We start from the raw sequence: 16,325 nt of genomic DNA, 5'->3' as shown, positions 1-16,325 counted from the left end.
TTAGGCTGGTTTCACATTAGCGCTTTTTAAGCGCACGCACGGCCGGGGGTAGCTCCGCCCCCGAGCCGGCTCTCTGCCCGGCGTGCCCGCCCCTTGCTTGTAGCGCCGCCTCCTAGCGCACAGCGGCACCTGCGATCGGCGCACCCTATCTTTAGCATAGGGTGCGCAGATCGTGCGCAGGCCGTGCGCTAGTTGCGCTTTGACCTGCGCTGCGCACTTTTGGCGGTGCGCCGTGCTCGCCAAAATCAAACTTTTCGGATTTTGGCGCGCACGGCGCACCGTCAAAAGTGCGCAGCGCAGGTCACAGCGCAACTAGCGCACGGCCTGCGCACGATCTGCGCACCCTATGCTAAAGATAGGGTGCGCCGATCGCAGGCGCCGCTGTGCGCTAGGAGGCGGCGCTACAAGCAAAGGGCGGGCACGCCGGGCAGAGAGCCGGCTCGGGGGCGGTGCTACCCCCGGCCGTGCGTGCGCTTAAAAAGCGCTAATGTGAAACCAGCCTTAGTTAGGCCAACATAGTGAAATAAAGAACATTTTTTTTTTTTTCATTTTTCCATTAGGGTTAGGGTTAGAATTAGGATTAGGGGTGTGTTGGGGGTAGGGTTGGAGCAAGAATTGAGGGGTTTCCACTATTTACCAACTTTGGGGGTCTAAAAATTTGGGGCTAAAAATTCACTTTTGTGGAAATAAAAAAGACTTTATTTTCACGGCTCTGCGTTATAAACTTCTGTGAAGCACTTGGGGGTTCAAAGTGCTCACCACATAGCTAGATAAGCTCCTTCAGGGGTCTAGTTTCCAAAATGGGGTCACTTGTGAGGGGTTGTCTTACCGAATTTTCACTTTGAGAGGGGCAAGCCCCTTACTTACGTAGCGCTCACTAATATACTAATTAGGCAAAAAGACTGTTAGGTCTTTATTTCGGTAAAACAATTTATATTTTATTAATAATGAGATAACAGAAAAAAAATATTTAAGCGAGTAATGACTTAGGTAACACTTTGATATGTGTGTTATAGGCACATGAATTATAGCAGCACTAGTCTAGCATTACATTGATCATCATCATCATCATCTATAAAATAGAGAAAAGTAAGCATCAATTCGTTTTTTACCGGATATTGTAGCATCACTCCTCCCTCGGGGGACTCGACGGGTAAAGAGGCAACATCCAGTTAACACAACATCACAGAAGTTATGCGTCCATAAAGCCTTCTGGAAACGTCCCTCCCTACCAGTGAAAGTCCCCTTTGTTTTATATTGTTTATAATCAGATATCAGTTCAACCATGCGCAGTACTTTCTGCAAGTAATGCTTATATAACACGTTCATGCTTGGCGCCTGCGTGGTTAATCTTTGAGCTCGTGGCCAGCTCGTGTTACGCAGGCGCATTGTGGTTGTTTTTCACTGAAACCACCGTGTTCCTAACAGGTCATATATCGGTCAAGTTCAGCTCTTCTAAACTTGTGCTGAATTAAATGCAAAAAGTGAACAATAAGACTCGTGATCACCTAATCTGGAATCTGAATACCTATCTTATTCATGCACACACCATACATATCACATAGGTATCACAGGGGTTTATACTGTTTAGGCACATCAGTGGCTCTGCAAACGCAACATGACGCCCGCAGACCATTCCATCAAAGTCTGCATTCCAAAATGGCGCTCCTTCCCTTCCGAGCTCTGCCATGCACCCAAACCGTGGTTCCCCCCACATATGGGGTATCAGGACAAATTGCACAACAACCTTAGGGGTCCAATTTCTCCGGTTACCCTTAGGAAAATAAAAAATAGCGGGCTAAAAAATCATTTTTAAGGAAGAAAAAAAATGATTTTTAATTTTCATGGCTCACCACACATCTAGATAAGTTCCTTAAGGGGTCTAGTTTCCAAAATGGTGTCACTTGTGGGAGTTTTTCACTGTTTAGGCACATAAGGGGCTCTCCAAAAGCGACATGGCGTCCGATCTCAATTCCAGCCAATTCTGCATTGAAAAAGTCAAACGGTACTCCTTCCCTTCTGAGCTCTGCCGTGCGCCCAAACAGTGGTTTATCCCCACATATGGGGTATCAGCGTACTCAGAACATATAGCACAAGTACTGTGGGGGTATGATGTCTCCTGTTACCCTTATAAATATAAAAATTTGGGAGCGAAAAGATCATTTTTGTGGAAAAAAAAGATTTTTTATTTTCACGGCTCTACATTATAAACCTCTGTGAAGCACTCGAAGGTTCAAAGTGCTCACCACACATCTAGATAAGTTCCTTGGGGGGTCTAGTTTCCAAAATGGGGTCATTTGTTGGGGGTTTCCACTGTTTATGAACATCAGGGGCTCTCCGAACGCAATATGGCCTAAAAATTCAAAGTTTTAAAATTGCAATATTTTCAAAATTTTTGCCAGATTTCCATTTTTTTCATAAATAAACACAAGACATATCGAAGAAATTTTACCACTTACATGAAGTACAATATGTCACGAAAAAAATCTCAGAATGAGCGGCATACATTAAAGCGTTCCAAAGTTATAACCTCATAAAGTGACAGTGGTCAGAATTGTAAAAATTAGCCTGGTCATTAAGGCCTGTTTCACACTTCAGTTTTTCACCATCAGTCAAAATCCGCCGTTTTGCAAAAAAAACGGATCCACCATTTTTCTTGGCGGATCCGTTTTTTTCCCCATTGACTTGCATTATGGGCGGATTTTGACTGATGGTTGTCCGTCCCATCCGTATTTCTGCGGATCCACCAAAATTTTGGCATCCGCTGACATCACAGGACGGACAATGCAATGTTTTTTTGGTGACCGGATCCGCATTTTTGCCTTTCGCTACAGATTTAACCCTAAATCCAGTGTGGCTGCTGAACAAAACTCTCTCTCTCTCCTCACTGCGTGACTGCCGATCCTTACCGCGTGATTGCCGACATTGCGGTGACCCGACATCTTCATCATGACCATTTGCCGCTGACATTCCCGCGATAGCCCGCCCTCTTCTTCGGGGACATTCCCGCGATAGCCCGCCCTCTTCTTCGCGGACATTCCCGCGATAGCCCGCCCTCTTCTTCCCGCGACATCGGCGGTATTTTTATTTCAGCGCGGTTCCTTTAACTTTCCCTCGTCGGCGGATCCCGGCGCACCAACGGTCCGGTGGCTCCCGTTGGTGTTTCCACGGCTACGGATCCGTTCTCCGCCTTTTTGGCGGATGACTACTGACACAAAAAACATAAGTGTGAAACAGGCCTAAGCTGCAAACTGGCTCTGTCACTAAGGGGTTAAACTCATCGGGTGCTTTTCAGGAAATAATGAAAAGTAGCATAACAGGAATGAAGAAATTTAATTTTACCATCAAAATGTTGATAACTTCTGAACAAGCCACTGCAGTCGGCAGACTTTAAGGCCATTATTTGGCAATGAATTGCCGTAACAAACATCAGTCACACAATCAAGATCTCAGGGTGCCGATGGCATTAAGGAGGGAGCCCCCAAGCACTATTAACCATCTAAATGCTGTAGTCTTATTAACAGCAGCATTTAAGGGGTTAAACTACCACAGTCCGTACCAACACTGATCGTGACTGATGCAACAAGTTGTTAGCTATAGAGTACAGCCGACAGCTACAGTATTGTCACCCGTTGTGGGATGGCAGTCTATTATAACATAGGTCAGTAAAAAGACATATTGGTGGTCACTAAGGCTATGTGCACACGCAGTTTTAGGTCCTGCGGATTTTCCGCGCGGATTTGGAAAAATGTAAAGGTCAAAAGACCTGCGGTTTACCCTGCGGTTTAGCACCTCTACAATGGAGGTGTGAAACCGCAGCGGAATCCGCACAAAGAATTGACATGCTGCGGATTTGAACCCGCAGCAAATCCGCGCGGAAAAATCTGCAGCACATGCACAGCGTTTTTCAGTTTACCATTGAAAACAATGGTACTGTACAACACAGCTAAATCTGCTGCGGACCCGCAGAGCCTGAAACGCTGCGGATCTGCAGCAGAATCCGCACTGTGTGCACACAGCCTAAGGGGTTAAAGGGAACCTGTCACCTCGTTTTGCCGCTATAAGATGCGGCCACTGCCTTTCGGAGCTTATCTACAGCATTCTGTAATGCTGTAGATAAGCCCCCGGTCTGACCTCAAAAAGAAAAACAAGTTTCATTATACTCACTCGGGGGTGGCGGACCGGTCCGATGGCTGTCGCAGGTTCGGCGCCTCCCATCTTCATGCAATGTCGTCATCCTGCTTGCTTCGTGCCACGCTCCTGCGCAGGCGTACTGATCTGCACTGTTGAGGGCAGAGCAAAGTACTGCAGTGCGCAGGGAAAGGTCAGAGAGGCCCAGCGCTTGCGCACTGCAGTACTTTAATCTGCCCTCAACAGGGCAGACGAGCATGCCTGCGCAGGAGCGCGGCACAAAGCAAGCAGGATGACGACATCGCATGAAGATGGGAGGCGCCGGACTCGGACCTGCAACACCCATCAGACCGGACCTCCCCGAGTGAGTATAATAAAACCTGTTTTTTTTCCTCTTTTAAGGTCGGACCGGGGGCTTATCTAGAGCATTATAGAATGCTGTAGATAAGCCCCAAAAGGCAGAGGACACATCTTATAGCGGAAAAACGAGGTGACAGGTTCCCTTTAATATGCCTAATGTAAATATGTGTAAACATGTAAAAGTAAACACTCCCTTTAAAGGGAAGGTGCCGCAATTTTATATAATTTGCAAAAAAAGAGTAAGTAACAAAACATGTTGTTTCAGCAAATGTTGTACTAACCAGGATTTATGGTTTGTTTGTAATAATGTTTTAATGTAGCCACTGGGCGCTGCCATCTTGATTTGCAGATCTGTGGAGGACTCATACAGTCTGCAAATATGGCCGTCCCTGGACATAGGAGACTGCGGTCGGCTCCCGACCCCACCATGCAGCCTCATTAGCAGAGAACTGGGCACGCCCCTGTGGGCTGCACCATTCACTGCTGTAGGTGTGGCTGGGCGCCATTTTACTGTAGCCCAGTGCTATCTGCTGAGCTCCACGTTCTGCACTGTGCTTCCTGCTCCAGCTCCACTGTCCTCCTGCTCTGTCTCCACCTCCTCACTCACAGCTCCAGTGATCTCCAGTAATCTGACACCTTCCCTTTTAGGACAGCTTTTATGGCTGTCTGAGGAGGACAGTGACATATACAGCCCATAGTCTAGTGTATAATTGGGGGGGGGGCTGGAAGTTTCACCAGTGTGGGCATATCTGTAATACTGTCTGGTGTGATACTGCCTGCTGAGCAGTGTATCTAATCCTCTCCTGTGTGATGCTGACTGCTGAGCCGTGTATCTAATCCTCTCCTGTGTGATGCTGACTGCTGAGCCGTGTATCTAATCCTCTCCTGTGATACTGTCTGCTGAGCAGTGTATCTAATCCTATCCTGTGTGATACTGCCTGCTGAGCCGTGTATCTAATCCTCTCCTGTGTGATGCTGCCTGCTGAGCCGTGTATCTAATCCTCTCCTGTGTGATACTGACTGCTGAGCCGTGTATCTAATCCTATCCTGTGTGATACTGACTGCTGAGCCGTATATCTAATCCTATCCTGTGTGATACTGACTGCTGAGCAGTGTATCTAATCCTCTCCTGTGTGATACTGACTGCTGAGCCGTGTATCTAATCCTATCCCACGTGATACTGACTGCTGAGCCGTGTATCTAATCCTATCCCATGTGACACTGCCTGCTGAGCCGTGTATCTAATTCTCCCCTGTGTGATACTGCCTGCTGAGCCGTGTATCTAATCCTCTCCTGTGTGATACTGACTGCTGAGCCTTGTATCTAATCCTCTCCTGTGTGATACTGCCTGCTGAGCCGTGTATCTAATCCTCTCCTGTGTGATGCTGCCTGCTGAGCCGTGTATCTAATCCTATCCCATGTGATACTGTCTGCAGACCTGTGTATCTAATCCTCTCGTGTGATACTGCTCTCCTGAAATACTCTGTGCTGCTGTCACCCTGCTGGTTTTATGTGTGATCTACATTGTGGTATTGTGTGAAGTATATGGCGGTATTATGTGAGAACACTATGGCAGTATTATCTGCTAAAAGCATTCTAGGGTGGTTCTGGCTGAGCACCTGCACACGGGTCAGGGGTAATAGGTGCAGTCAGGGGAGGGCTAGTGAGGCAGCTGAAGAGAGGGGTCTCATTTTTATCGTTACTGTATGGCTCCATTCCCCCCAGCCTGCTTCCCAGCGTCACCCCGGACTGCGCCTGTCGCCTCGCTTTCATACATCGCCAGGACAGGATCTGAGGAGGGGAATGGGGTCTTTGCATGTAAAGTCTGGATCAGAACAGGCCATCAATCAGCAGAAATGTTTCCTGGATTTCTGTGGTGCTGTCACCCTGCTCCTCCCCCATATATCTCCCTCTGTGACCCCCCATAGACCAGCACACTGCTCTCCTGAAATACTCTGTGGTGCTGTCACCCTGCTCCTCCCCCATATATCTCCCTCTGTGACCCCCATAGACCAGCACACTGCTCTCCTGAAATACTCTGTGCTGCTGTCACCCTGCTCCTCCACCATATATCTCCCTCTGTGCCCCCCATAGACCAGCACACTGCTCTCCTGAAATACTTTGTGCTGCTGTCACCCTGCTCCCAGAATCCTTGCTGCCTGCCATCCTCGGTGACCGAAGACCCATTCCTCGCCTCAGATCCTGTCCTGGCGATGTGTGAAAGCGAGGCGACAGGGGCCTGATATATGGTGGAAGGAGCAGAGTGACAGCAGCACAGAGTATTTCAGGAGAGCAGTGTGCTGGTCTATGGGGGGCACCCTGTTCGGTGCCAGGGATTGTACATAGAGTGCTGTGTTTTATACACATGGATGGACCGTCTGCTTGTCTGCTCCACAGAAATCCAGGAAACATTTCTGCTGGTTGATGACCTGTTCTGATCCAGACTTTACATGCAAAGACAGTCAGTAACTTTGCAGGCCCCATCAAAATGGCTGCTCACTGTGTTCCTAGATGTCATAGGTTTTTGTGCCAGATTTCAGTAGCTGCTCCCCCTAGTGTTAACAAGTGGAAATGCCAAACTTTTTAAAATTATTTTTCATATTTTGCAAAATTAAAAACAAATGATATTTTTTAAGAAAATGTAAACATTAATGCTTTACATTTTTTCAATTGCTGAAAAAAATTTTTTTGGATGGCACCTTCCCTTTAAGGCTAAGTGCACACGTAGCAGAAAATTTCTGCTCAAAAACCTGACTCCCTTCCCAGAAACTGCGCCTTTTTTGTCGTCGCGGTTTTGATGTGTGTTTTTTCCGGCGCGTTTTCAAAACGCATTGAACTAGCCAGAAATGCGGAAAAATCCGCGAAATTAATGAGCATGCTGCGTTTACCGCGATGCGTTTTTTTCGCGGTAAAAAAAGGAGATTTTTGTGTACTCACCGTAAAATCTCTTTCTCTTAGCCTTTAATTGGGGGACACAGAACCTTGGGTGTTATGCTGTTGTCCACTAGGAGGCGACACTATGCATAATCTGAAAAAGATTAACTTTGGCTCCTCCTCTGCAGTATACACCCCTGGACGGCGTCAGCCTTCTCCAGTTTTGTGCCAAAAGCATAAGGAGGAACGTAACCAAATAACATAACCATGCCTGTGAGAAGGCTACTATGTACGAGCTCAAAGAACAATATGAGAACTCAACAGGAAACAACAGCCCATAAGGGCAACAGGGTGGGAGCTGTGTCCCCCAATTAAAGGCTAAGAGAAAGAGATTTTACGGTGAGTACACAAAAATCTCCTTTATTCTGTCGCCTAATTGGGGGACACAGAACCTTGGGACGTCCCAAAGCAGTCCCTGGGTGGGAGGCAGTGGACGAATATTGTGCTGACAGTCCCCTAGACTTGGGGTACTGCCGCCTGCAGAACCAGTTTACCCAGGCTCGCATCCGCTGAGGACTGGGTATGAACACTGTAGTGTTTCGTAAACGTGTGTAGGCTAGTCCAAGTGGCCGCCTTGCACACTTGTTGTGCCGAAGCCTGATGCCGAATGGCCCAGGAGGCCCCTACTGCCCGTGTAGAGTGTGCCGTGATACCGGCCGGAAGAGGGGAACTGTTAAGTCGGTAGGCCTCATGTATGGTGGACTTGATCCACCTGGCAAGGGTAGCCTTGGAAGCCGGCAACCCCTTGCGACTACCTTCCGGAAGAATGAAGAGGGAATCAGATTTCCGGAAAGGTGCAGTCCTGGACACGTAAATCCTCAATGCTCTGACGAGGTCAAGCGTATGCAGAGCCTTCTCCACTCTATGAACCGGAACCGGGCAAAGGGAAGGCAGTGAAATCTCTTCATTAAGGTGAAAGTTGGACACAACCTTCGGAAGGAAGGATGGTACCGTGCGGAGAACCACCTTGTCCTGGTGAAAGGCTAGGAAAGGCCGTCTGCAGGAAAGTGCTGACAATTCGACACACTCTGCGTAACGAGGTGATCGCCACTAGAAAAACCACTTTCTGAGACAGAATGGAGAGTGGAACTCCTCTAAGAAGTTCGAAGGGTGGAGCTTGCAATGCTGTCAGGACCAGATTGAGGTCCCACGTATCCAGCGGACGTTTGTAGGGAGGAACCAATCGGGAAACTCCCTGGATGAAAGTCCTTACTTGCGGTTTAATAGCAATGCGCTTTTGAAAAAGGACTGAAAGCGCCGACACCTGACTCTTAAGCGAACTTAAGGATAGCTTGGCATCTAGGCCCGATTGAAGAAAACCTAGTACCTTCGGGAGGGAATAAGGGAGTGGGACTTGTCCATGAGATTCGCACCAAGAAAAGAAAGCTCTCCAGGTACGATAATAGAGCTTGGCGGAGGCAGGCTTCCTTGCTCTGATCATAGTTGCAATGACTGCCGGTGAAAAACCTGCCTGGGTTAGAATCCAGGTTTCAAGGGCCATGCCGTCAAATTGAGAGCCCCTGAATTCTGGTGGAAGAACGGACCTTGAGACAGAAGGTCGTGACGGTCGGGTAGACGCCAGGGGGCGTCTGCCGTAAGTTGGACGATGTCGGCGTACCAAGTACGTCTGGGCCAGTCTGGCGCGATGAGGATGGTCGGAACTCCCTCTTGCTTGATCTTCCTCACGACGCAGGCGATTAGGGGGAGGGGTGGAAAAATGTACAGGAGTCGGAACTGGGACCAGTCCTGGACCAGGGCATCCGCTCCGAGCGACCGCGGGTCATGTGTCCTGGCCATGAAATTGGGAACCTTGGTATTGAGATGGGATGCCATTAGGTCCACATCCGGGGTTCCCCAGCGTTGACAGATCTGGTAAAAAATCTCGGGATGGAGAGACCACTCCCCCGAGTCCATTCCTTGCCTGCTGAGGAAGTCGGCTTCCCAGTTTTCTACACCTGGAATGTGTACCGCAGAAAGTACCGACCTTGTGTCTTCCGCCCAGCGGAGGATATGAGCCACTTCTCTCATCGCCTGGGCGCTGCGGGTCCCGCCTTGGTGGTTCACGTATGCCACAGCCGTGGCATTGTCCGACTGTATCCGTATGTGCGAGGCTGCAAGCAAGTGATGAAATGCTCTCAGTGCCAAGAGAATGGCCCTGATTTCCAGAACATTGATAGGCAATGTCACTTCCCTCGGTGACCACTTGCCCTGTGCCCTGTGATGTAGGTGCACCGCCCCCCAGCCTGTCAGGCTTGCATCGGTAGTCAGGATCTTCCATTGTCCTGAGAGGAATGGCTTCCCTCGTGTAAGCGAGTTTGGTTTGAGCCACCAATGCAGGGACCTCCTGGTTGATGACGTCAACCTGAACTCCCTGTCGAGGGAGAGAGGGTTCCTGTCCCAAGATCTGAGTATGGCTAGTTGAAGGACCCTGAGGTGAAACTGGGCAAATGGCACTGCCTCTATTGCTGCTGCCATCCTGCCGAGGATTCTCATGGCAAACCGGAGAGATCGAGGACGACTGCGGAGTGTGCGAACTCCCAGACGGATGGCCAGTGTCTTGTCCTTGGGAAGGAGCACCAGGCCCCTGGCGGTGTCGAATACCATTCCCAGGAATGTTAGAGTCCGAGTTGGAATGGTCGACGATTTCTGTAGGTTGACTAGCCATCCCAGGCGACTCAGTTTCTAGAGTGATTGAGACACTGACCTCGCAGTCTTTGAAAGTGGGAGACTTGACGAGGAGGTCGTCCAGGTACGGGACGACTAGGATGCCTCTTGAGTGCAGGACGTCCATGGTGGCCGCCATGACTTTGGTGAACGTTCTTGGAGCCGTGGCGAGTCCGAACGGAAGGGCGACAAACTGGTAGTGGTTTTGGTTGACCGCGAACCTGAGAAACCTTTGGTGGGCGGGAGCAATTGGTATGTGGAGATACGCATCCTGTATGTCTATGGAGGCGAGGTATTCTCCCTGCTCCATGGATGCAATGATGGACCGGAGGGACTCCATGCGGAAATGACGGACCCGTACGTAATTGTTGAGCTGTTTTAGGTCCAGTATGGGTCGGACGCCGCCTCCTTTCTTGGGAACTACGAACAAATTTGAGTAGAATCCTCGGAATCTCTCGTTCGCGGGAACCGGCACCACAACTCCTGATTGAAGGAGAGAGGAAACCGCTTGGTGGAAAACACGAGCCTTTTCTGGTGGTGTTGGAGGAACAGAAAGGAAGAACCGGTTCGGTGGAACGGAAGTGAACTCTATCTTGTATCCGGAAGACACTATTTCCCTGACCCACATGTCTTCTGTAATAGGCAGCCAGACTTGCTGAAAGAGTAAAAGTCGGCCGCCTACTGGTGGGGTGTCTTCCGGAGGTCTCGAGTCATGATGAAGTGAAGTTCTGAAGTTTTCCTCCCTTGGGTTTCGCTTGGCCTGCTTTCGACTGCCAAGCCCTGTCCGGTCGCTGCTGCGTCCGTGGGTTGTCTCTGCGTGGAGAACGGTTGCGGTTTTGCACTGGGCGCGAAACGGACCAGCCCGAGGAATTCCGAAAGGATCGGAATCGCGTCTGGTTTCTTCGTTTAAACGTGCGTTTCGGTTTTAGTTGAGGGAGAGAGGTACTCTTACCCCCAGTGGCATTGGCTATCATGGTGTCCAACTTTTCGCCGAAAAGTCTTCCAGTAAAATACGGAAGTCTCGTGAGGGACTTCTTTGAGGCCGCATCCGCTTTCCATTCTCGCAGCCAGAGGATGCGTCGGATCGTGATGGCGTTTGATGCTATTCCCGCTACACTTCTGGCGGAATCCAGGGCTGCATGAATTATGTAGTCTGCTACCACTGCCATCTGGACCGCTTGGTCCGAGAGTTCAGGATTTGAAGCCTGAAGACCCTACTGTAGTTTTTTGGCCCAAGCCAGGATGGCCTTGGCTGCCCAAACTGAAGCAAACGCAGGGCCCAGAGAGGCGCCTGCCGCTTCGAAAATAGAACGAGCCATGCGTTCTACTTGCCGGTCTGCTGCGTCCCTGAGGGTTGAGCTATCCGGCAGAGAGAGTAAAGTCTGCGCTGCTAGCCTAGAAACCGGAGGGTCCACTTCAGGTGGATCTGTCCATTGTTTGGTGTCTTTCTGTGGGAAGGGGTACTTCGCTTCCAAATATTTGCGATTAGCGAATTTTTTGTCAGGCTGCGCAAACTGTTTGGTAAGTATTTTCTCAAACTCATCGTGATTAGGGAAGACCTTAGGTGGTTTTTGAACACTTTCGAAGCAAATCCTCTGTTCTGGGACTTCCGGGGGCGACTCTGGAATTTTTAGCACCCGATGAATGGCAGAAATTATGTCCTCAACTAGCGCTGTATTGCTAGGGGGAGAAGGTACCACGGACCTGACCTTTTCATTATCTGAGTCGGAGTCACAGATACCCTCCGAATCCTGTGCCTCGCTAAGGTGATCCCTGGAGGGCGACCTGTGGCGGGGGTCTTCTGTGGTGGGGGATCCCTGTGGTAAATTGCACTGTCTGTCTGTGGCAGGGGACTGCCCAGGAGACCTGGAATGACGCTGTCTCTCCCTAGAGGGGGACGACCTTGTGCTATAGTGCGACTCAGGTGATCGAGACCTGTGGGTCCGCTTACGTCTGTGAGAGTCGGAAGCAGCATGTTCCTGAGACAAGCTGTCCGTTTGCTGTGTACCGTCCATAGCCGGGGCCCGACTCTGCAGAGCTTGCAGTAATGTAGCAGTTAGGTTGTCTATGGACTGTGACACAGACTGAGACATCTGAGTTGCCCATTCCGGCGTGGCCTGTGACACTGAAGCGTCAGTAGGGACTCCCTGGGGTTCTGACCCAGAGTTCTGGATGCAGTCCCGGCAGTGCGGATACGTGCTGCCACTAGGGAGCGTGGCTTTGCAGGCTGTACAGAATGCATAGAAACATTCCTGCCTGGTTCTCTTCCTTGAGCCCGGCATAGTGCACAGAGGCTGGCTATAAGGGATCGTACAGGGGTGGCTACGCAGAGGGAACCCACAGAAAGCCTTATAGGAAGTATAGATTCACAGCTGAGTAATGAGAACCCAGCTGTGAGCTTACCCCACCGGTGTGCCCCTAGGTCCAGCGCCGACAGATCCCAGTTCTGTGCCCCCCGGAGACCGCTGTGATGTTCCTCTCCTGGATCTCATCCAGAAAAAATGGCCACCGGGGCTCTGAGGAGAGGGAGGAGGGGGCGGAGAGGCGAAAAGGGCGCGCTGGGCTGTGTAAAAACGCCCCCTTTCTGCCTCAATCCGCCCCTTCTATGACACTCCAGTTTGTCATTTTGGTCATCCGGGGGGCGGGCCGGGGGGGCGGGGAAAAGGCGGCGGCTTCAGCTAGGCCGAAGCCGCGGCCTAAATTAGAAGCCTGATGCCCAGGAGGGCTCCAGAGCGGCGCGGTAGTCCGGGGGGGGGGGGGGCCGATTTGTACCAGACCCCCCCAGAATGGTCGACTGGATAGCGGTGGGGGTAGCAGGGGTAGCGTTTTTTGTATGGGGGGCCCCTGAAGCGCTATGGAGCCGCTGCTGTTGCAGAGACAGGGACGCAGAAAAGCCCTGTCTCTGCTGTGCCATCCAGTCCGCACCCTCCCCCGGCCCCAACAGGATCCCTCAGCCAGCCTGGGGTCCCTGGAAGCTGCGAAATGCTGCCTGATCTCCGACCCTACCTGAGGCGTCTCAACCTAATACCCCCTGCGGGGGATTAGGGAGGGTGCGTCTGTCACCGTCAGGGGGTCTTCATCCTCGCCTCAACCTCAACCCAGACCCCTTAAAGGGGTTGGGGAAGGAGGGGGGTCTCGACCTCGAACCAGGACCCGAGGGACTGGGGAGGGAGCGACATGGGGAAAAAAACCACCTCGACCTCAATCGGGTACCCCTAATAGGGGACCGAGGAGGGAGCCATGCCGGGAGTCTCGCTGGAGACCCACTTTTCTTCATCTGTATTTCCGGTGAAAAAAAGGGAAAAAAAAAAAAAAAACGGAAGAAAAAAGGTGTGCCTCCTTGCGACACTAAGGCCTGTTTCACACTTCCGTTTTTGTGTCCGCCAAACGGATCCGTTTCCGTTTTTTTGACGGAAACGGATGCAAACGGATCCGTTTTTAAAAAAACGGATCCGTTTTTTGACGGATCCGCGGTAACCGCTATGGGACAAAAACGGATCCTGCAAAAAAATGGCGGATCCGTTTTTTTACGGAAACCAACGGATTTTGACGGATTTGAAAAAACGGAAGTGTGAAACAGGCCTAAGCAAAAACTGGAGAAGGCTGACGCCGTCCAGGGGTGTATACTGCAGAGGAGGAGCCAAAGTTAATCTTTTTCAGATTATGCATAGTGTCGCCTCCTAGTGGACAGCAGCATAACACCCAAGGTTCTGTGACCCCCTATTAGGCGACAGAGTAATCACATCAATATGCACAAAAAGTGCAAAATGCATAGAAATTAATGTGAAGCTTATTTTTAGCGGTTTTATAGCAGTTTTATTGGCAATTCCGCTAAAAAAACGCTGTGTGTGAACACAGCCTAAAGAGAATCTGTTACTCGATTTCACAATTTCATCTTCAAATAAGATGCGGGTCCCACCCCTTAAGAACAACGGTCCTCCCCTCAGTCATGGATGCCGTGAACAGATAAGTGGTAGTGCCTGAAGGGGTCTCTCCACTAACACTTATTTATGGGTGTTTGAAATACGAAAACAAAAAAACAACACACCAGAACAAGTCATTAAGAGCTACCTGTCCATTTACAATGGCTGCGAGTCAGCAGTTGACAATGGTTTATTTTATATATTCAATCTTCATTTCACTCAGCAGTGTTAAGACAGAAAAAGTCCCCTCGCTAACTTGGCCAAATGTTAGGTCAGTGTGCAAGAAGCCCAAGTTTCTGCTGTGCAGTTTACAATGGACATTACACTAGATATTAGAATTATTATGAGACCTTGAACCCTCATGCGTTACATCCCCTAATCCAAGCACTCGTATTAGAGCAGTAAACAAGCTGTGCATATGTATATTTATGCATACATGGCTCTCCGCAGAGATAGATGTCTGAGCGCTGACATTTATGGTACATCACTTTTTAAAATCTCATTTTGAACTATAAGACTCTTCTAAACGTGCAATGCATCAATGAGGTAAAACATATTAGATCTGCAGAATAATATAAATATATATTTTTACTGACCTTCTGCGTTTATCTTGTGTCAGTTGTAGTTCTACTAATCCGAACATAGAGTAAAACCCAAATTGTACTAATGTCAAGTACCAACCAAATGGTTTAAAACCTTCAACAGAGAATATCAGCTCCTGTAGAAGAATCATCATCCAGTTAGTGTTAAATGACCAAATGAATTGTGCTGAAAGGGGAAACATATAAACTATAAGTAAATATCTGCTTGTGTTTGTATATATACTTATGTAGCAATTAAAGTGCGCGTTACAGAGGGGAAAAAAAAAATCACAAAATCTTTGTTTTCTAGGTCTAGTGTAAATCCAGGTCCACTTACTTACGGCAGGTGCCCACCTCTAAACTGACCAGTGTACAAATAAAGTTAATATATTACGGTACACTTGGTGAGTGTAAAGTGGTACAAAAAAGTAATACTTGTACACACAATGTATTTATAGTCCTCAAAAGTAGTATTACCTGTGCTTGATTGTGTATACAGACGTGTCCTTCACATGACTCCTTCTCTAATGTAGTGCGTTAGTCCATATAACCATATATAATGGTTAAGTTGTGGTCCCTCAAAGGGTTATTCCCTTTTTAATAAATGGGTATCATCAGATAGTGCTTGTACATACAATTGTACAATTACCTACTTGTTAACATGTCAAGAACGGCTTAAGAGTTTTATACTTTTCTTTTAATTTGCATACAGCTTGATGCCTTGGAGAACTACCACCGCTGTTAGTCAGCTGAATATGAGCAGTTATAAACAAAACAAAATTCAAACCAAAAGGATAAACAATTGAATGGAGAAGAGTCCACGATAAAAAAAAAAAACAACTTAATATTTATTGAATGACAATTATCTGTTCCCTTGAAGTTGGTGGCGAAATGCGCGTCGGGGTGAGGGGACACCGGGGTGAGGGGACACCGAGGTGACCTCATTTAGCAGAATCTGCACTTCCACTCTACATTCAGGTAAAAACAGCACTAAGCACTTTACCATCACTGGAATCACTCTGTTCCATTTATAGCATCACAAACAGATATATATATATTAATTTATGATCAGTGTTTTGGCCCCCCTATATTTTATATATCTGCATTCTGCAACTGTATACATTACCTGATTGGACTCCTGCACAGCTCCTCCTATCTAGCTATAGTATTAGAGACTCACGGTATTGAGAGACTGGTACACAACCCCCAAATCATCCTTTATATCGTTTTTTTGCCTTGTGTTAGCCATCTGCTGCATTGCAAGGAATTGGAATTTAATACCACTAATAATAATAATCTTTATTTTTATATAGCGCTAACATATTCCGCAGCGCTTTACAGCTTGCACACATTTTGAACACTGTCCCCGATGGGGCTCACAATCTATATTCCCTATTAGTATGTCTTTGGAGTGTGGGAGGAAACCGGAGAGCCCGGAGGAAACCCATGCAAATACGGGGAGAACAGATGTTGTCCTTGGTGGGATTCGAACCACTGAGCCACCGTGCTGCCCTCTACTTATCTTATTACTTTTATTCCATCCTTGTCTTTTGGTTGCCACCTCTAATCGTCCCCCTGTTACTGTAACATCGCTGCTTATTATTTTAGTGATTTTTTTTATAATTGTGATTCAATAAATATCAAGTTTTTTTTTATTATGGCTCTCTTCTCCACTCCATTTGATAATTTATGCTTTTGGTTCTAATTTTGTTTTGTTTATAGCTTTTCTTTT

The 16,325-nt window shown here is 48.5% G+C and overlaps 1 protein-coding gene across 5 annotated transcripts in view; it reads right to left on the bottom strand.

The window, feature by feature from the left end:
* SLC35B3 (solute carrier family 35 member B3) overlaps window positions 1-16,325 on the bottom strand; it is a 114,546-nt gene that overhangs the window by 44,885 nt on the left and 53,336 nt on the right. For all 5 annotated transcript variants that reach the window (XM_073566929.1, XM_073566920.1, XM_073566948.1 and 2 more), the window contains exon 3: window positions 14,609-14,730. In XM_073566929.1, the coding sequence (XP_073423030.1) occupies window positions 14,609-14,730 (122 nt within the window). The remainder of the gene's footprint in view (window positions 1-14,608; window positions 14,731-16,325) is intronic.

Source organism: Dendrobates tinctorius, unplaced genomic scaffold (genome assembly GCF_039654945.1).
Source record: "Dendrobates tinctorius isolate UK_male_01 unplaced genomic scaffold, ASM3965494v1 ptg000004l, whole genome shotgun sequence".
In the NCBI taxonomy this organism is placed as follows: domain Eukaryota; kingdom Metazoa; phylum Chordata; class Amphibia; order Anura; family Dendrobatidae; genus Dendrobates; species Dendrobates tinctorius.
The sequence above is the reverse complement of the archived record's forward strand: the minus strand, read 5'-3'. Positions and strand labels throughout refer to the sequence as shown.